At 46.3% G+C, this 21,692-nt stretch overlaps 2 protein-coding genes across 3 annotated transcripts in view; one reads left to right on the top strand and one right to left on the bottom strand.

The window, feature by feature from the left end:
- The first annotated feature begins 3,559 nt into the window (after window positions 1-3,559).
- On the top strand, window positions 3,560-14,102 carry RBIS (ribosomal biogenesis factor). Its single transcript, XM_069731553.1, has 4 exons — window positions 3,560-3,718; window positions 10,776-10,915; window positions 11,006-11,119; window positions 13,746-14,102. Exons 2-4 carry the CDS (start codon window positions 10,802-10,804, stop codon window positions 13,812-13,814), a joined length of 297 nt encoding a protein of 98 aa, XP_069587654.1. The 5' UTR covers window positions 3,560-3,718; window positions 10,776-10,801; the 3' UTR covers window positions 13,815-14,102.
- E2F5 (E2F transcription factor 5) overlaps window positions 13,867-21,692 on the bottom strand; it is a 51,090-nt gene continuing 43,264 nt past the window's right edge. For both annotated transcript variants that reach the window (XM_069731551.1, XM_069731552.1), the window contains exons 7-9: window positions 20,961-21,140; window positions 20,478-20,522; window positions 13,867-17,989 (exon numbers count right to left, since the gene is read on the bottom strand). In XM_069731551.1, the coding sequence (XP_069587652.1) occupies window positions 17,880-17,989; window positions 20,478-20,522; window positions 20,961-21,140 (335 nt within the window). In that variant the 3' untranslated portion in view covers window positions 13,867-17,879. The remainder of the gene's footprint in view (window positions 17,990-20,477; window positions 20,523-20,960; window positions 21,141-21,692) is intronic.

Raw genomic sequence — 21,692 nt, 5'->3', positions numbered from 1 at the left:
ATAAACAACATTATTATTATTATTATTATTATTATTATTATTATGTATTTAGAACTTGTGTAGCACTGTGGATATATTTGTGATTTGCACATCCATAACAATTCTCATGACAAAGTATCAATTCTTATCTATGACCCGATCAAAAGCAGAGACTTCCATCATACCTAATTTATAGGAAGGAGTTATAGTGAAGTGTCCAGATACACTTTGCTTAAAGAATCTGATTATGCAGCGTTTGTACAGTTCTGCTTACGTGTTGTAGCCCAGAAAACAACGTTCTACTAAGTAACAGACATAGCTGTTTGCAGGTCAGGTGTTCTTTTATATGGATAAACTCTCCTGTAGCAGTCACGGGGTACCGCGACAGAGCGCGCTCGCCATTCGTTCAGGGTCAGAAGATCGCGTTGTCTTTTTTTAATGTAAATTTAATGAGTTTTAATGTCCAGTGGGTTTCGGTTTACTATTTTGCAGAATTTTTCTGTCGATTTCTCATCTCCGTGCGTGAGGAAAAGAAGCTGCATATTTACCCATCATAAAAACAATGTGGGATTTCTATATATGATATGAATGAGTTCTTTTTTTATTTACCATTATTTGCTATTATTTACAAACACTGAAAAACCCCTCACATTTACTAATGACGTCTAATAGACAGTGCAAACTCCAGGAAGTGTGTAGATTGACAAATTACTGATAGCCGGCTTACTAGACACTATTTATATGTCAGGTGCGGCCCCCAGACGGTTTCGCCCTGCCACACTGCAATTGACTGAAAGGTCCCCATGTACACATGGCAGAGGAACGCAGCTGAGGGCCGACCTGGACTCGTCAGGTCTCTACCTGTATTCCCTTATATTTCAAACTACATTTTCTCTGACATGCTGAAGCATTTCATTGTAAAACACACCTGCCATAGGCTCTGCTTCACGCTGCAGTGGTTTAGTGGTTCTAATGACAGTTTCCCTTTAAGTAACTTTAAAATGGCAAATTTCTCCATGTAATGGCTGCACTTCCTGACATTGACTGGAGCAGCTGCTTAACTATAGTGATACACAAGATAAATAGGAGTGCTAAATTTGTCAGCAGAAAAAAATGCTATGAACCTGCAGATATGGGGTTAATCTGCGGAATAATAGTGTCATAATGCTGGTCTGCACTTAGCCGAATGCTGCGGAGGGGAAATTAACTTTATTCTCCCCAGCAGCATTCCGGCTCCAGTCACCACCCTGAGTATAGACATCGGTGGCTGTAACTGCGTCCCCGACTGACAACCAGTCCCAATGCAGAGCCAGTGTCAGTAAGGGCCGGAGGCGCGGATACAGCCGCCGCTCTGTATACTCAGAGCAGTGACTGCACCACCACTGTGACTGACTGACAGCCAGTCCCAACACAGAGCCAGTGTCAGTAAGGGCCGGAGGCTTGGTTACAGCTGCCACTCTGTATACTCAGAGCAATGACTGCACCACCCCTGTGACTGACTGACAGTCCCAATGCAGAGCCAGTGTCAGTAAGGGCCGGAGGCGCCGTTAAAGCCGCTGCTCTGTATACTCAGCAGTGACTGCACCACCACTATGACTGACTGACAGCCAGTCCCAATGCAGAGCCAGTGTCAGTAAGGGCCGGAGGCGCCGTTACAGCCGCTGCTCTGTATACTCAGAGCAGTGATTGCACCACCGCTGTGACTGAAACCGCAACCCCTGTCCATGACTGACAGCCAGTCCCAACGCCGAGCCAGTGTCAGTAAGGGCCGGAGGCTCGGTTACAGCTGCCACTCTGTATACTCAGAGCAGTGACTGCACCACCACTGTGACTGACTGACAGCCAGTCCCAATGCAGAGCAAGTGTCAGTAAGGGCCGGAGGCTTGGTTACAGCTGCCACTCTGTATACTCAGAGCAATGACTGCACCACCCCTGTGACTGACTGACAGTCCCAATGCAGAGCCAGTGTCAGTAAGGGCCGGAGGCTTGGTTACAGCCTCAGAGCAGTATACACTCAGTATACACTCAGTATACACTCAGAGCAATGACTGCACCACCCCTGTGACTGACTGACAGTCCCAATGCAGAGCCAGTGTCAGTAAGGGCCGAAGGCGCCGTTAAAGCCGCTGCTCTGTCACCACTGTGACTGACTGACAGCCAGTCCCAATGCAGAGCCAGTGTCAGTAAGTGCCGGAGGCTCGATTACAGCCGCCGCTCTGTATACTGAGAGCAGTGACTGCACCACCCCTGTGACTGAAACTGTGCCCCCGGCCCTGACTAAGGCTGGGTTCACACTGCGTTAGTGTGACCCGTTTAACGGACTACATTACACCGCAGCATAACGCGGTGTAACGTAGTCCGTTAATGCCGCCATTACTTTCAATGGCGGACGCATTGCTAGTGCACGCCCACAATGGGCATGCGCTAGCGATGTGCCATCATTGAGTGACGGACCAGAGACGCGGGCTGCAGCGTTTCCGGGTCCGTCACTGCTAGCACAGATGGAGCTAGAAGATGCTCCATCTGCGCTAGCGCTGTGCAAACGTCGGCACTTGCACTAGTGCAGTCCATTTAACGGATGTGTTGAATGGACTGCACAATGCAAGTGTGAACTTAGCCTAAACTGCCGTCACACTAGCAGTATTTGGTCAGTATTTTACATCAGTATTTGTAAGCCAAAACCAGGAGTGGAACAAATAGAGGAAAAGTATAATAGAAACATATGCACCACTTCTGTATTTATCACCCACTCCTGGTTTTGGCTGAGAAATACTGATGTAAAATACTGACCAAATACTGATAGTGTGACGGTGGCCTAACGCTGGCTCTGAGGCCGGCTGTCAGTCATGGACAGGGGTCGCGGTTTCAGTCATGAAGGCAGCGCCGGTCATTGCTGAGAATACGTCAGTAACCGCTCCCTGACTGACTCCTTCTGCACTGGGGCTCCGCAGTCAGGGCCAGGAATACAAAGCTATGAAACTGCAGGTTTACAGCATTTTTTTCTGGAGACAGCTTCCCTTTAACATCCATATTGGTCAATTAGACTACAAAATGCATTCCTACAGTAACAACAAAAAAGGCAGAATGACTAAACTGGATCTTTGGCATATATACATTTTTTATAAGTATGGGCATAATAGTATGGGTGCGACAGGTCACGACAGGTCACGCCGTCAGGTCATTTTTAACCACATAATGGCCAGTGTAATACTGAAACTCAAAAAAACAACGGCGGAATTGTGTCCTTTTCTTATTATCACCCAGGTTGGGTTTTTCCCCCCATTTTCCAGTAAATTCAATAGTAACATCTTAAACTGGATTACGGCACACAGAAGCCGCATGCTTTTATTTTTTGCAGGTGAAAGGTATTTTTACTTTTTTGATAAAATGCAGCCAAAACTGCTGTAAAACGCGTGCGGTTTTCCCATGAGTCTACAGTGACGTCCTCTGCAATGCAGAGAGCAAAACAAAATGAACATCTTGGTCCCCCCATTACTGTGGCGTGGGCTCTTACTGTCACCATGGTTACAGCGGAAGGACATGGACCCCTGACTGCTCAGTGCTGCTATAATCCTGCCCCCTGCAGTGTGACTGCGCTGCTGGAGCTGGGCGGTGCAGTCCTCCGGGAATGAGCGAGACGCGGCCGGCATACAGAGCGTCTTCTGTGCGCAGTGTGTGCTGCTTCCTGGTCGCGGCTTGATGACGTCACATCGCACACGTGGGGCTGCTGCTGTGGAAGGTACGGTGCTCTGCACAGTGGGGTCTTTGGCTCTGTAATATGTGTCCTATACCGGAGCCGGTCACCTCTATATTAGGGACATAATGCAGGACTCGTCCCCGGCCCCTGTAGGAGGTGACAGGTGTGGGGGCCATAGAGAAGACCTGAGGTTTCTGGGGGTTTCTATATGGCAGGAATTACTTGGTTTCATCACTGTCGGCCAGTCTGTCCTGATGACTGGGAGACTGGTGGTGACACAACGATGCCCCCATCTGCCCTCAGTGCCCTGGGGTCCGGCACTAGCACCACAGTCTCATTCTGTTCCCTTCACCAGTATTGAGAAATCCCCCAGTTAGCAGCCGTTATACCCTTATTAGGGACTAGATGGTGGCCCGATTCTAACGCATCGGGTATTCTAGAATATGCATGTCCACGTAGTATCTTGCCCAGCCACGCAGTATATTGCCCAGCCACGCAGTATATTGCCCAGCCACGCACAGAGCCACGTAGTATACAGCACAGAGCCACGCAGTATATTGCCCAGCCACGCAGTATATTGCCCAGCCACGCACAGAGCCACGTAGTATACAGCACAGAGCCACGCAGTATATTGCCCAGCCACGCAGTATATTGCCCAGCCACGCACAGAGCCACGTATTATACAGCACAGAGCCACGCAGTATATTGCCCAGCCACGCAGTATATTGCCCAGCCACGCAGTATATTGCCCAGTGACATAGTATATTGCCCAGCCACGCAGTATATTGCCCAGTGACATAGTATATTGCCCAGTGACATAGTATATTGCCCAGCCACGCAGTATATTGCCCAGCCACGCACAGAGCCACGTAGTATATTGCCCAGCCACGTAGTATATTGCCCAGCCAGTGACATAGTATATTGCCCAGCCACGCACAGAGCCACGCAGTATATTGCCCAGCCACGCAGTATATTGCCCAACCACGCAGTATATTGCCCAGCCACGCAGTATATTGCCCAGCCACGCAGTGTATTGCCCAGCCACGCACAGAGCCACGTAGTATACAGCACAGAGCCACGCAGTATATTGCCCAGCCACGCAGTATATTGCCCAGCCACGCAGTATATTGCCCAGCCACGCAGTATATTGCCCAGCCACGCAGTATATTGCCCAGCCACGTAGTATATTGCCCAGTGACATAGTATATAGCCCAGCCACGCAGTATATTGCCCAGCCACGCAGTATATTGCCCTGCCGCGCACAGAGCCACATAGTATACAGCACAGAGCCACGCAGTATATTGCCCAGCCACGCAGTATATTGCCCAGCCACGCAGTATATTGCCCAGCCACGCACAGAGCCTCGTAGTATACAGCAGAGCCTCGTAGTATACAGCAGAGCCACGCAGTATATTGCCCAGCCACGCAGTATATTGCCCAGCCACGCACAGAGCCACGTAGTATACAGTGTATTGCCCAGCCACGTAGTATATTGCCCAGCCACGCAGTATATTGCCCAGTGACATAGTATATTGCCCAGTGACATAGTATATTGCCCAGCCACGCACAGAGCCACGTAGTATATTGCCCAGTGACATAGTATATAGCCCAGCCACGTAGTATATTGCCCAGCCACGCACAGAGCCACGCAGTATATTGCCCAGCCACGCAGTATATTGCCCAGCCACGCAGTATATTGCCCAGCCACGCAGTATATTGCCCAGCCACGCAGTGTATTGCCCAGCCACGCACAGAGCCACGTAGTATACAGCAGAGCCACGCAGTATATTGCCCAGCCACGCAGTATATTGCCCAGTCACGCACAGAGCCACGTAGTATACAGCACAGAGCCACGCAGTATATTGCCCAGCCACGCAGTATATTGCCCAGCCACGTAGTATATTGCCCAGCCACGCAGTATATTGCCCAGCCACGTAGTATATTGCCCAGTGACATAGTATATAGCCCAGCCACGCAGTATATTGCCCAGCCGCGCACAGAGACACATAGTATACAGCACAGAGCCACGTAGTATATTGCCCAGCCACGCAGTATATTGCCCAGCCACGCAGTATATTGCCCAGCCACGCACAGAGCCTCGTAGTATACAGCAGAGCCTCGTAGTATACAGCAGAGCCACGCAGTATATTGCCCAGCCACGCAGTATATTGCCCAGCCACGCAGTATATTGCCCAGCCACGCAGTATACAGTGTATTGCCCAGCTACGTAGTATATTGCCCAGCCACGCAGTATATTGCCCAGCCACGCACAGAGCCTCGTAGTATACAGCAGAGCCTCGTAGTATACAGCAGAGCCTCGTAGTATACAGCAGAGCCACGCAGTATATTGCCCAGCCACGCAGTATATTGCCCAGCCACGCACAGAGCCACATAGTATACAGCACAGAGCCACGTAGTATATTGCCCAGCCACGTAGTATATTGCCCAGCCAAACAGTATATTGCCCAGCCACGCAGTATATTGCCCAGCCACGCAGAGCCACGCAGTATACAGCACAGAGCCACGTAGTATATTGCCCAGCCACGCAGAGCCACGCAGTATACAGCACAGAGCCACGTAGTATATTGCCCAGCCACGCACAGAGCCACGTAGTATACAGTGTATTGCCCAGCCACGTAGTATATTGCCCAGCCACGCAGTATATTGCCCAGTGACATAGTATATTGCCCAGTGACATAGTATATTGCCCAGCCACGCACAGAGCCACGTAGTATATTGCCCAGTGACATAGTATATAGCCCAGCCACGTAGTATATTGCCCAGCCACGCACAGAGCCACGCAGTATATTGCCCAGCCACGCAGTATATTGCCCAGCCACGCAGTATATTGCCCAGCCACGCAGTATATTGCCCAGCCACGCAGTGTATTGCCCAGCCACGCACAGAGCCACGTAGTATACAGCAGAGCCACGCAGTATATTGCCCAGCCACGCAGTATATTGCCCAGTCACGCACAGAGCCACGTAGTATACAGCACAGAGCCACGCAGTATATTGCCCAGCCACGCAGTATATTGCCCAGCCACGTAGTATATTGCCCAGCCACGCAGTATATTGCCCAGCCACGTAGTATATTGCCCAGTGACATAGTATATAGCCCAGCCACGCAGTATATTGCCCAGCCACGCAGTATATTGCCCTGCCGCGCACAGAGACACATAGTATACAGCACAGAGCCACGTAGTATATTGCCCAGCCACGCAGTATATTGCCCAGCCATGCAGTATATTGCCCAGCCACGCACAGAGCCTCGTAGTATACAGCAGAGCCTCGTAGTATACAGCAGAGCCACGCAGTATATTGCCCAGCCACGCAGTATATTGCCCAGCCACGCAGTATATTGCCCAGCCACGCACAGAGCCACGTAGTATACAGTGTATTGCCCAGCCACGTAGTATATTGCCCAGCCACGCAGTATATTGCCCAGCCACGCACAGAGCCTCGTAGTATACAGCAGAGCCTCGTAGTATACAGCAGAGCCTCGTAGTATACAGCAGAGCCACGCAGTATATTGCCCAGCCACGCAGTATATTGCCCAGCCACGCACAGAGCCACATAGTATACAGCACAGAGCCACGTAGTATATTGCCCAGCCACGTAGTATATTGCCCAGCCAAACAGTATATTGCCCAGCCACGCAGTATATTGCCCAGCCACGCAGAGCCACGCAGTATACAGCACAGAGCCACGTAGTATATTGCCCAGCCACGCAGAGCCACGCAGTATACAGCACAGAGCCACGTAGTATATTGCCCAGCCACGCAGAGCCACGCAGTATACAGCACAGAGCCACGTAGTATATTGCCCAGTCACGTAGTATACAGCACAGTCACGTAGTATGCACCATATCCCTGTTAAAAAAAAAGAATTAAAATAAAAATTTGTTACATACTCACCTCCTGGAGCCTCTTTATCGAAGCGGCCGGTTCCCGATGCTTGGCGCGCCGTCCGGTCCCAAGAGTGCATTGCGGTCTCGCGCGATGATGACGTAGCGGTCTCGTGAGACCGCAATGCATGCAGCGGTCACCGGGACGTCGTGCGGAGTGGAAAAGGCCGGTTCCTGATCCTGGGGGCCACCGGAGGGTGAGTATGTAACCGTTTTTTATTTTTTTAAATTATTTTTAACATTAGATATTTTTACTATTCATGCTGAATAGGCAGCATGAATAGTAAAAAGGTGGTCACACAGGGTTAATAGCAGCAGCGAGTGCGTTACACCGCGGTCAACGCTGCCATTAACCCTGTGTGAGCGCTGACCGGAGGGGAGTATGCGGACGCCGGGCACTGACTGTGGGGAGGAAAGAGCGGCCATTTTTTTCCAGACTGTGGCCGTCGCTGATTGGTCGCGGCAGCTATGACAGGCAGCTGCCGAGACCAATCAGCGAATGAATAACCGTGACAGACAGACGGAAGTGACCCTTAGACAATTATATAGTAGATGACGCCATCTCTGGAAGTTTGGGTTCCTCAGGTTCCACCAAACTATCGCTCAAAGTTTGGTTCGGGCACTAGAACCTGAATCCCATAGAAGTCAATGGGAACCCGAACTTTGGAGCTGGAAATCTTTCACTAGAGTTCTAGTCCTCTTCCTCTCTGAAGAGACAATTTGCATATTTCCCAGAGGAGCATTGCAGCTTTAAGTCTCCTCATCTCAGCATGCTTAACATGTCAGTCTCCGCAAGGAGAAACGATACTTCTTGGATCCTCCTTACTGTAAAACGGATTCCAGCAGAAGTCCATGATTGGCGCTCAGCACCGGATGCTAGTTCTTTTTCTCATCTTTCAGGAAACATCGGGGGCTTATCTACAGCATTTCAGAATGCTGTAGATAAGCCCCTGATGCCTGTCGCCGCAGCTCATCTTCCATTTTGGGGGTGACAGGTTCCCTTTAAGAAATCCAACTCTGTGAGCAAAGTATGACTGTTCAAACCAAGTGCAATCCTTTACATCTACCTTCCCACTTGCTTACTTTCCCTCTATCTCCATGTCCATATTTTACTAGATCTAACTTATTACAAATGTAACAGTTTTTTGTATTTCTTTATTTTTAATGGTGGAAAAGTCAGATGATTTCAACTTTTATATATATTTTTTTATACTTTTCACTGTATTCTGTATCTATGATCATTTGATCCCTTGGATTACATTCAGCAATACCAGGATACTGCTGTATATAGCAAATATCACAAACTCCTATAAACACCAGACAGAAGTTGACGTACACGGGAGCACCAGCATCAGGCACAGGAGTCTTCCTCAAACCTCTGGCCATCACGGTAACCCATTGGCACCCCATGAGTGCAGATGGGCACATAGAATGTTACGCTCCCCATGCTGCATTTAGAGATTGACAGCGGCATTTAACAGTTTAACAGCCTGTTAGGGGCAGATGATGGCTGAATATCACAGCCATCATCCAGAAGTAAAGATGTGGGCTCAGTTCCTGAACCCACATAAAAGTCAATAATCCAGCATGTGACGTAAGGGGTTAATCACAGTGAGAAAATCACTTAGATCTGCCCAGTGAATGATATGGATGAAGGAGAACACTTCTCTGTAGCACAAAACTCTGATGGTTATTTAGCTTAAGCGTTTTTCTATGGACACATGCATTTATTTCTTAATGTTTTCTGATCATCATAACAGGGACGTACCCTCACTATATCTTGACTGGAAACAGGAACACATGGGCTACTCCGCACAGTGAACAAGTCTGTAGGAACATGCTCACACACCACCAAGAAACTTGAAGACGCAAAAGAGCACAGTATAACCAAAAACAGTTTTAAAAAATCACAGTAATCTGCAAGTGCTAGTAAAAAGATGTAAAAAAACAAGACTTGGGAGTTACCCACCTCTCCTCTTGGGCTATCTGCACAAAAGCTGTTCCACTCAGCATGTCCACATAGACATTTCCTTTCTGAACCCTGTTCACACAGGTAATATACAGATGATCAGGTTTTTAAATACATCAGATAGGGATTGCATACTGTTATGACCTGGTGGTAAGGACAATAATGGACCTGGTGATTAAGAGCACACGGAATGACCTGATAGTTACAAATAATATAGGACGAGCTCTGAGACGTGGGAACTCTGATGACCGCAATCCCTAATCCTATCACACACACTAGAAATAGCCGTGGATTGCTCCTAACGCTCCCTATGCAACTCGACACAGCCTAAGGAACTAGCTAGCCCTGAAGATAGAAAAATAAGCCTACCTTGCCTCAGAGAAATTCCCCAAAGGAAAAGGCAGCCCCCCCCCACATATAATGACTGTGAGTAAAGATGAAAATACAAACACAGAGATGAAATAGATTTAGCAAAGTGAGGCCCGACTTACTGAACAGACTGAGGATAGGAAAGGTAACTTTGCGGTCAGCACAAAAAACTACAAAAAGACCACGCAGAGGGCGCAAAAGACCCTCCGCACCGACTCACGGTGCGGAGGCGCTCCCTCTGCGTCCCAGAGCTTCCAGCAAGCAAGACAAAAATCAAAATAGCAAGCTGGACAGAAAAATAGCAAACTAAAGAAAAACAAGCAGGAACTTAGCTTCTGCTGGGAAGACAGGTCACAAGAACGATCCAGGAGTGAACTAGACCAATACTGGAACATTGACAGGTGGCATGGAGCAATGATCTAGGTGGAGTTAAATAGAGCAGCCAGCTAACGAATTAACCTCGTCACCTGTGGAAGGAAACTCAGAAGCCGCAGCCCCACTCACAACCAACAGAGGAAGCCCATGGACAGAACCAGCCGAAGTACCATTCATGACCACAGGAGGGAGCTTGACAACAGAATTCACAACAGCATACATCAGTTAGGACTGCTCTGATATGGGTATACCTTGACGTTTGGTGGAGCAGCTTAGTATAGATTTTTTGCAAAAAACGTATCAACCAAATACCCTGTTTTTTACATCTTTTTACTAGCACTTGCGGATTACTGTGATTTTTTTTTTTTTAAACTGAGTGTTTTTGGTTCTACTATGCTCTTTTGTGTCTTCATATATCTTGACTGAGTTGCACAAAATCTTAGGACACAACAAGAGATTTAATTTTATTTTTTTTTTCAGTATAACAGATCAGAACGCATCCAGCAATGGCCAAAAGCAAAGGAAAAGGGCAGAAGCAAAAGAATGTATTTCACATTGCCAACACGAAGAGTGTGAAAGCCAAAAATAAAGCAAAGCCTGTAATGTCCAACCTGAAGAAGGTGAGTTGTGAGCGTGGACCAGGTTACCCTGATGTTATATGCTCCTCCGAGTCTGTATTCTTCACACTTTTTTCTTTTTTACATTTAAAGATCAATGCTGCAACAAGTGACAAAATCAGCAAAGTAAACCAGGCTTTTACCAAGCTGCACAAAAATGTGGCCCAGATAAAGAAGATGGCTGCAGCAGAATCAAAGAAATGTCAGGTCAGTGAGTACAAGACATTAGGGTACAGACCATGGCCCGATTCATTAAAGGGAAAGTGCCGCAACTTTTATTTTTGTATTAATAATTGATTATATAATCAATTATTGTTAATGCAAAATTAAATTCACTGTCTTAACTTTTTTTTTTTTTTTTTACATTTTCTGCAGTCACTGGGGGCTGCCATTTGCATTTGCAGGTGTGTAATGACACCTATACACCTCAAAAATTGCAACATCTGTACATAGGAGTCTGCGTGACTGTCCAACAGAATCTCCTACACTGTGGCTGCCTACTGCTGTGACCTGGGCTCGCCCCTTGGCCTGTCCAAGTCATAGTTGCGGGAGGAGATCTGTGCCATTTTTGTGAAGCCCGCAGCACTTTCCCCCTGTCACCGGTCAGTGCTTAGCATGAGCTTAGCGGTGACAGGAGATGCAGGGAGCAGAGGTTCGGGATGTGGTTCGTATTGGCTGCAGGGAGCAGTGATTGCAGTCTGACAGTAGTACAATACAAGGCTGCTCACCTCTGTGCTCAGAGCATAGCAGAGAAATAATCACGTTGTTGTGCTCTGAGCACACTGACTCAGCTCTATGTCACTGTAAACTGACATAGCAAACACGTATATCTAATGCCCATCAAAGTGACCATGTGAGGCCATTATACTATATGAAAAGCACTATGTGGGGCCATTATACTGTATAGAGCACTCTGTGAGGCCATTATACTGTATAGGGCACTATGTGGGGCCATTATACTGTATGGAGCACTCTGTGAGGCCATTATACTGTATAAAGCATTATGTGGGGCCATTATACTGTATGGAGCACTCTGAGGCCATTATACTGTATGGAGCACTCTGTGAGGCCATTATACTGTATGGAAAGCACTATGTGGGGCCATTATACTGTATGGAAAGCACTATGTGGGGCCATTATACTGTATGGAGCACTCTGAGGCCATTATACTGTATGGAAAGCACTATGTGGGGCCATTATACTGTATGGAGCACTCAGGCCATTATACTGTATAGAGCATTATGTGGGGCCATTATACTGTATGGAGCACTCTGTGGGGCCATTATACTGTATGGAGCACTCTGTGAGGCCATTATACTGTATGGAAAGCACTATGTGGGGCCATTATACTGTATGGAGCACTATGTGGTGACATCATACTGTATGGAAAGCACTATGTAGGGCCATTATACTGTATGAAGCACTTTTGCTGCCATTCTACTGTATGGAGCACTCTGAAAGGCCATTATACTGTATGGAGCACTATGTGGGGCCATTATACTGTATGGAAAGCACTATGTGGGCCATTATATTGTATCGAGCACTATGTGAGGCCATTAAACTGTATGGCCATTCTGCCGGGGTCTAGTGTGCGGGCACTGACTCCTTAGAGGGCGCCGTGTCTCCTTTCAGTTTACTTCATCTTGTCATTTTCTGCTTCTTGTGGATATAATCTCAGATTTTGTAGCCCTGTGCTTTTTCTCTTGTATGATTCTTCCGACAGTGTCTGTTACCAGCAGACATTATTGATGCGATTATGACTAGTTTTGTTGGGAGTCTTTATTATAGATTATTTCCAGATCAGATTTTTTCATGTTATGCCTTTTAGGGATAGATTTTTTTTTTTTTCTTCACTGTCATTGCATAACTTAGGCTGGGTTCACATTACGTTAGTGCAATCCGTTCAGCGCATACGCTAACGGACTGTGTTAACGCAATGTCCAAAAAGGGAATGCGTTTAGCGATCGCGCTAGCGCAGAGAACGGACCCAAAAACGCTGCATACAGCGCTGGAGGTCCGTCACAAAATAACGGAACATCGCTAACGCATGCCAAAAATGGCATGCGTTAGGGATGCGTTACATACATTGCGGTCAATGGGTGCGCTAACGGATCCGTTACATTGTGTTAGTGGCGCTATGTAACGGATTCCGTTAGCGGATACCCACTAACGCAACGTGAACCTAGCCTTAGGGTGATAAAAGGTCTTATTGGCGGTAGTGGGGGAACAGGACTAATATATGAATGCATCCTACTCTGACCATAAATAATACATTTTGCTTTGTAATTAAAGCACCACTTCAGCATTTTTTTTTTTTTAATTTCAGTACTGGAGTAGTGCTATTTAAGCTTCCTGACCCTAATATTATACTCACCAGCCGCCGTCTTAAGCTCTTCCCGGCTTCGCTCCGGGCCTGTGCCGCCATCGGGCCAGACTCAAAGGTAACGGTCACAAGCTCTCAGTGTAAGTCTGAGAACCTCGTTCTGACTTTCATACTTACATTGAGTTCCTCTTCTGGTCTTCACGCCGCGGCTCCGGCACAGGCGTACTTTGTCTGCCCTGTTGAGGGCAGAGCAAAGTACTGCAGTGTGCAGGCGCCGGGCCTCTCTGACCTTTCCAGCGCCTGCGCACTGCAGTACCAGCCAAGAGCTAGTTTGCAGGACTCTTGTCTACAACCCACAGACTAGCGATGTGACCACTGGACCAGATCCTGTGAATTGATTTACGCCAACTTCATCTAGAGCCGATGTGCCCGTCTTGAGAAGTCTGGTACAGAAACCATGTGACTTAGAAGAGGGACTGCAGATCTAATTTATCCTGTTTTCTTTTCTAGATTTCCCGACCCGCTCCAGCAGCCCCCGTTGACCTAGAGACCGCCACAGACCTGTTTTCCAATCTGTGATGGACGTCCGTTTTTCTATGCAGCATGCAGTAAAATGCACACAGGGACTAAGTGGATGTATGTACATTTTATTAAAAACATAACGTACAAAAACACAAAACAAAAAGTGGTTACACAACAAGGACGATGGGACGTTACTACAGATAGATCCATGTACTTTACACAACCGATCAAAGGACTGACCTGGAGAAAGTGCTAGTAACTACAAGGCACTTGATGTACTCAGGCGGGAGACGTGGCAGTGATTATTCATCATGTCAGCAAAATAAAAAGGCTTGGCACAAAGTGCACTGTGTGTAATGGTTACATCTAAGAAATCAATTCGGGCTGTGTGATACAAGACCACGTGCAATAAACATGCCGCCCTTGTAATGGCACAGGCTGCGTGATCGGAGACGACCATCGGGCAGGTGTGAATACAGTCCAGAACGGCTTTGTGCTCTAAATGCATTTTCCTTCTGATGGACGATGTATGCTGCCGTGCATTTAGGACATGGATGAAACGCTTAGTTACGGTTGGGCGTATATGTCTACAAAGTATATATGTGACAGCGGCCAATCTGGTTGGACGCCATGGAGGCCACACTATAGACTCTTCTTTGCAGTAACCCTCTGTATAAGAAGTTGTAATTTGCTGTACTTTCCTATACAGTTTGATAAACTGAGGCTGCAAGTGTCCTTTTGGCCTCGATATGTTGTATATAGTGAAAAGCGAGCATGCTGGTGTCCTAATCTGAGCGTTTTCGAAAAAAAAAAAGCATGAATCTCCACGGCTCCATGTCTCGCGGCTGTGTTGACAGTCACATCATATACAGAGATCGCCTGTTTGTTAGTCAATCCCTGCATGTGTTGCAGCTGTCTAACAGCCACGTTGACTGGAACTTTTTTTAGCATGCAAAAAATACTCAATTCGGACACAAGCATCCTCGCATAACACCTTATCCGCACATGTCTGCTCATCACAAGTGGTATACAGAGGTGAATGGGAGACTATAAAAAAAACCCTTTCTGTGCACTGAGAATACATGTCTTCTGTATTTTTTTTGTTCAGTAAATATGGACTTAGGTGGGATGATTGAGAAATGGAATATAGGTTTTGGGCAGTACAGTTATGCCTACAGTAGGGCTTAGCGGATGGTGTTCACACATGGCTTCCAATGACAGAATATGCCAGCGATCCGATTGGGATATTATAGCCAACAAACATGAATTGCTTTGGCAGTCACTGACATCCAACATGTCTGATTCACATTTTCCCCAAACTTCAGAAGTTAGAGCTTGCCCCCCCTACACCTTAGTAAACCAGAACATTAGCAGTATTGCGGGGGTCCTCAGGTCAGCGACCGGCTGCTCAGTCACTATGGGAAGGATCTCACTTTTCAATACAGGAACCTGCAGAAGACTTTGTGCACAATTGTTAATATTTTGGCAAAGAGGGAGGAGTGGATTCACACAAATAGGACATGTTCACGGGTCCCCGCCAGTCTCTTCATGGTCCAATCACTGGGTACGGTCAGGACTGGCTGAGCAGGGATTGTCTGCGTGTCTAGACCAGGCGCAGCATATATTCAGCACGATATCACTTTTTTTTCACAATAAAATCGTTAGATAAGATGGCTAGGCTCAGTTCACATTAGGAAAAACTGTATTCATGCATTAAACAGATCAGTCATACAGTAAATGGAACATATAGACCCCATCGGGTAGAACGGTTTGTGTTCCTTGGGTGTTTATTAATAGGAAAGAAAAAAAGATAGTGAGACATCTGGCACAAAGCCCGTCCCTGACCATTACTAGCTGTTCTCCGCTGAGGTTGTAATTGTCACTTCTCTCCGGCATCAGTGGCCACAGTGTATAAGTAGCATAACTGCGCAGCAACGGTGCCATGCCCCCCGAGCACAACCTGACTGCGGCTACCACCTTGGTGTCAGCGCTCCATCACCCTCAGGGGATTAGAACCTTTATTTTTATTTGTGGCCGTTTTAATAATAAAAAAAACAACCCCATCCTATAGTGAAATGATCCCCAGCCACCTTGTCGATGACCTGTCCTTGTTATTATTTCTCATGGAGAAAACAAAAAAAATACAGATTCTCACAGCTTTTTCAAAAAAATTGTATACAAAAAAAATGTAAGGAATTTCAAAGTAGAAAAATAAAATATCAGTTGCATTTTATTGTCTGTATTCTGGTCACGTGTCTGGAGTCTAGTAAGCCTCCTCCTGTACTCGGATCACACATGGCTGCAGACCAGAATCCTGCTCACAAGGGTTCACTTCTGGACCACCCTGACATGGTCATCAGTGATATCTTGCCAATATTGGCCTTGACCACCTCTCCATCGCACAGGTCATCCATATGAAACTGGTCCAACACTGATCAGCGAAAATCTGCTCTGCTGCCAGATAAGCAATGTACACTGTATGTGGCCCCTGCCGGGTCAGCACCGGCCATGGAAGCAGTGCTCAGGGCACTGCTTATATCTGACAACCACTGGGGCAGAATGCTGTTGATCAGATGGGGGCGCTGTTCTCATAGTGATCACCTATCCTATGGCTAGATCAATTATTTAGTAGACTAACAAGTCACGCTCTTGTCACTCAACACCTGCTGACTACTATGAAAGCAGATGCAGCATTAGTAGAATATGATTTCTAGGTCCTGAAGGTAGGAGCAGAATTTTGGAAACAAAATTTTTACTTGGAAGAGCACAGGTAAGTCAGCATTTTAGAAAATACCTTAAGTCTATTGGCAAAAAAGAATATATATACACTCCATTTATGTTACCGTGCCGTAAATCAAGAGGAGACCAGCATGAAGACCAGGCAGCAAGCACACGGGTTGGGTCAGCGAGACGGGGCAGCGGGCGCATGGGGATGGGTCAGGGAGACGGGGCAGTGGGCGCATGGGGATGGGTCAGGGAGACGGGCACATGGGGATGGGTCAGAGACGGGCAGCGGACGCATGGGGATGGGTCAGCAGGCGCATGGGGATGGGTCAGACGGGGCAGCGGACGCATGGGGATGGGTCAGGGAGACGGCATCGGACGCATGGGGATGGGTCAGGGAGACGGGCACATGGGGATGGGTTAGAGACGGGCAGCGGACGCATGGGGATGGGTTAGAGACGGGCAGCGGACGCATGGGGATGGGTCAGGGAGACGGGGCAGCGGACGCATGGGGATGGGGCAGCATATACGCCATTATTTGGAGTATTGATATAGGAATGACTGGAAAAAAAATAAAAAAAAAAGGTCATACACTTTTGCATTGCATGAACAATGTTCTGGCCTAAAAATGCAGCCGCTCGGTACAGAAAATACTTGATGGCCATGAACAGGAGCAATGCGAATTTCCCAAACTTCAGGGTTCTGCTGCGGTGTTTGATTCGCTGGCCTGGAGAGTCTGGGATGCCTGAGAGTCTGGGATACCTGAGGGTAAGGAACTCACGCTGCTCCTGTCCACGGCCGAACAGCACTGACCTGCTCCAGGACTGGAAAAACTATTCTGGATACATACATATAGAAGTCAAATCAAATGTTCATTTCTTTCCGAGACCCTGCTAAGGCCACATTCACACGTTCAGTATGGGGTCAGTATTTTACTTCAGTATTTGTAAGCCAATACCAGGAGTGGAGCAATCAGGAAAAGTATAATGGAAACATATGCCCCACTTCTGTATTTATCACCCACTCCTGGTTTTGGCTTACAAATACTGAAGTAAAATACTGACCACATACTGAGCGTGACCTAATGGTGAGCATCTCTACTCACAAGTTAGATGTAACTCCCATTTTCTTAAAGCCTCAATTCAGCAGATTTCACGGCTTTAGAAGCAATATGATGAGCGGTTTCGTTCAGAAAAAAAACAAAAAAAAAAAACAGACTTTTCTTGTACAAACAAGTCCAACAATAAGAACAGGTGACACATTTATAACATCTACTTCACTGTACAAACCATAAAAAAAAAAAAAATTAAAAATATAAAACCAGGTGAGAAAAAATAAATTGGCGCTAATTTTAAGGCAGATGGAGGTAGACAGAAGTCCAGAAAGTAGGGAATAAACCTAATAATTTAGTATCTGCACGTCGAACAGATCACAGACTCCTTCACTGTCATCTAGGTTAAAATTGTAGTCATCCCCGGGGGTTGGAGAAAGTCGCAGAAGTGGAAAAACTGGTGAGAAAAAAAAAAAGATGATAGTCACAAGGAATACTGTACTAGGAAATATTAATCAATGTGACAGGACAACATACAGAGGCTGAATACCCCTTGTAAAAGGGAACCTGTCACCAGAAAAAACACAGCCTGCAGATATGGGGTAATTAACTTGAAGGCGCCTGCACTTAGCTGAACGCTGCAGGGAGAAAATTAACTTTCACCCCTCCCGGCAGCGTTCCGGTTTCCGCCCCCCTTTCTGACTGACAGCAGCTTAGCATTGGGGCCAGGACAGTTTCAGACGTTACCCTGTATTCTCCGAGCAGTGACTGAGCCTGCGCCGATGCTGCCCCCATGACTGAAACCGGAACACTGCTGGGGAGAATAAAGTTAATTTTCTCCCTGCAGCTTTTGGCCAACTGCCAGTGCAGTGAAGGTTAATAACGCTATTAACCTGCAGATTAACCCCATATCTGCAGAGTAGAAGCATTTGGTTTTTTTTGTGATAGGTTCTCTTTAAATCATTTTTCTTGTGGTTTTTGTTGACTTTTTTTTTTGCCAAAATTCTTAAAAACATGTGGCTTATAAATTTTGCGCACTCTCTTTTACAGCTCTGGTGAAAAAAAAATATATATACATTTTGCAAATGGTTTAAAAATTCTGGTGTATATAAAAGCACTGAGGGAAGGGGGGCTGGAGTATATTTGTGACAAGTCTATAGACACAAAGTCGCAAATTATTAATCAGAAACGTTTGGAAAATGTGGGGAAAAAAAAACTATAACAAAGAAATGGAAAGAGGAGTATGGTGCAATCCTAAAAAAGAAAAGGAGCAAGAACCTAAAAACTCAGAGCACAGGAGCAAATTTAATAATGAATCGGGCCTGCTGTTCCTCGGCAGGCTGATCAGGGCCATCTTCTGCCCACCCTGATCCCTTTGTCTGACAGGTCTCTAAACACATTGGGAGAAAGACATTTTAATGAAAGATTAGGGCAAATACAATGTTTTGATTGCCTTTTATTGCATTGCTGGGCTGGCCAAAAAAGAACCGCAGAAATTCTGGAGTTTTGACTTTTCGGCTATGTGCACACGTTCAGGATTTTTTGCGGGTTTTTTTGCTATAAAAACGCTTAAAAAAACGCATGCATCGGCATCCCATCATTTATGATGCATTCTGCAATTTTTGTGCATATGTTGCGGTTTTTTTTTCCGCGAAAAAAACACATCGCACAAAAAAAAAAAAAACCGCAGAATGTTCATAAATTTGGTGGATTTTTCGCGTTTTTACAGCTATTAAATTGCATTGGGAAAGCCCCGGGAAAAAAAAAAGCATGCGAATTTCCTGCAGAAAAAGTCCAGTTTTGTTCAGGAAAATTCTGCAGAAAATCCTGACGTGTGCACATAGCCTTATCGTTACGCTGTTTACGATCAGAGTAATTTATTTTGTATTCTGATCTGACATTTCTGTATTTTTTAAATTGTTTTATTTTTAATGGCGGGAGTTTTTTTTGAATATTTTTAAATAATTTAAAAGGGAATCTGTCTCAATATTTGACCTATCTAAATGATGCCTGTGTCTCTCATATCCAATGCCTTGTTGTTGATAAATCATTTTTTATCACTCGATATAAATGACCTCTTCCAGGCTCTGGGGAGGACGCTGCCTGGAGATAACTCTGCCCCCAGAGATTATTTATTACATGAAGGGGAGTTACCAGTGTGAGACAAGTAACCAACACAAAACAGGAGAAAGTAACTTTGTCTTCTTACAAATACATTTTTTGCTTCTCTCTCAGCTCTGCTGTAATGTTACAACCCAGCAGCTGTCAGGTATAATCACACACAGCTCTGCAGTGAGATCAGGAGAGCAGAGAGCGGCCATCACACATCACACTGGTAACTCCCCTTCATGTAAAATAATCTCTGGGGGCAGAGTTCTCCAGGCAGCGTCCTCCCCCGAGCCTGGAAGAGGTCATTTATATAAAGCGATAAAAGATTTCTCAACAACCAGGCACCTGATACGTGACACACAGGTATCACTCTCCTCAGCAGTCTATAGCCCAAATGTGGAGACAGATTCCCTTTAATATCCGCCTTAGGAGACTTGATGCTGCGATTGTCTTATCCCCTGTGCTATACATAGCAGAGCTGCAGCATTCACAGGAGGACCGTGCAGACATATACAGAGGGGCGGTCTTCAGCAGAGTTCCGGGCGAGTTTCTGGACTGCTCGTGCCAATTGCCACAGTCAGTGATCAACAGCGGCATTTAACTAGTTAACCATGGGTGGATTGGAGATCCACCCACAGCTGTTAGAGGCACTTGATGACTCATTAAATTGGATATCAAGTGTGGGGAAAAATACGCATGCGAGTCCACATCAAAGGCAGGGACACGGCTGATGACGTGAAAGTACATCAGTTGAGAAGGGGTTAATAGTTACACTGGTATGTGCTTACACTTCATACAATGCAGATTCATTACGAATTGCGGAAGGTAATACATACCATCAGAAGACATTAACTCATCAATTAAGTCTCCATTTATCTGACCTAAAAAAAAAAAATTTGGACATTTTAGTACACATACATCTAAACTGTAAAATAAAAAAAAAGCAAGCAGAGGGGGTGACAGATACCCATTTTGACCAATCCCTCACCACTACCGCTCCATCACTTACTGGGATTCCCGGCAATCAGTAGCGGGGACTCGCCTCAGCCAATGATCAATTTAACAGGCATTTCCAATCACTGTATAAGATGGGTCACCGCTGCAGCCTGTCACTGCCTGAGCAGTATTTCCTACATATGAAGATGGCCCAGGAAAGCCTGGCACAGTGAGGACCAAGGAAGGAGCGTGGACAGCAGGGCATCAGTGAGGAGAGTATTATCGCAACTTTCAGTCTTTTTAAACATTGATCTTTTTGGAAAATGCGAGACAAATCTTTCATCCTGTACAAGCTGAATGGTAACACACCCCTGGCCCCTTACCTTCTGTATCGTCCAGCTTTGTCATGTCAAATGTATTGGTCTTAAGGAAATTATTCACATCCAATGGAAGGAAGTCACTGGAGCTGGCAGTGGTTGTGGCCAAGTCTGAGAGGGGAGGGTACAGGAAGGAGTCCGGCGGTTCACAGAAGGTGCCCGTAGTCGTGTTCTTGTGCCCATCATCTGAGGAGCAGGAGAAAAAACAAATCAGGAGGAGCAGAGACACCGCACAAATATAATGTCTCCAGTACCACCGCTACGGGAAGGGCTCATCACTAGATTATTCCGGAAATCAGGTTATTGTATTGTATGCACCTTTTTAAAAATAAACTTTTGGCCCTGTAGGTGAGTAGAATAAAAGATCTCTTTATTTTGTCTTACATGGCGATTTGTGTCATATGTGCAGCATTATAGAATGCTATATGTCAGGGCTGAAATGTGGCGGCCGTAGGTTATAGCAGAAAAACTGGTGAGATTCCTATAACCCCAAAGCCTGTATTTTACCTTCCTGACCAGACCACATTTTACAATTCTGACCACTGTCACTTTATGGGGTAATAACTCTGGAACGCTTCCACGGATCCCACTCATTCAGAGGTTGTTTTTTCGTGACATATGGGACTTTGTGATAGTGATAAAATTTGTTCGATATGACTTGTGGAGCAAAATCGTGAATTTGGAAAAAAAATTTCAAACTTAATTTTTATGCCCTTAAAGGGAATCTGTCACCCCATT

Source organism: Ranitomeya imitator, chromosome 6, assembly GCF_032444005.1.
Source record: "Ranitomeya imitator isolate aRanImi1 chromosome 6, aRanImi1.pri, whole genome shotgun sequence".
Taxonomy (NCBI): domain Eukaryota; kingdom Metazoa; phylum Chordata; class Amphibia; order Anura; family Dendrobatidae; genus Ranitomeya; species Ranitomeya imitator.
This window is presented reverse-complemented; position numbering and strand designations above follow the sequence as displayed.

Bases quoted from the DNA above. Each gene is read 5' to 3' on its own strand.
- RBIS (XM_069731553.1), top strand. From the start codon at position 10,802: ATGGCCAAAAGCAAAGGAAAAGGGCAGAAGCAAAAGAATGTATTTCAC. The intron at 10,916-11,005 runs GTGAGTTGTGAG...TTACATTTAAAG, and splicing joins TAATGTCCAACCTGAAGAAG to ATCAATGCTGCAACAAGTGA. The intron at 11,120-13,745 runs GTCAGTGAGTAC...TTTCTTTTCTAG, and splicing joins CAGAATCAAAGAAATGTCAG to ATTTCCCGACCCGCTCCAGC.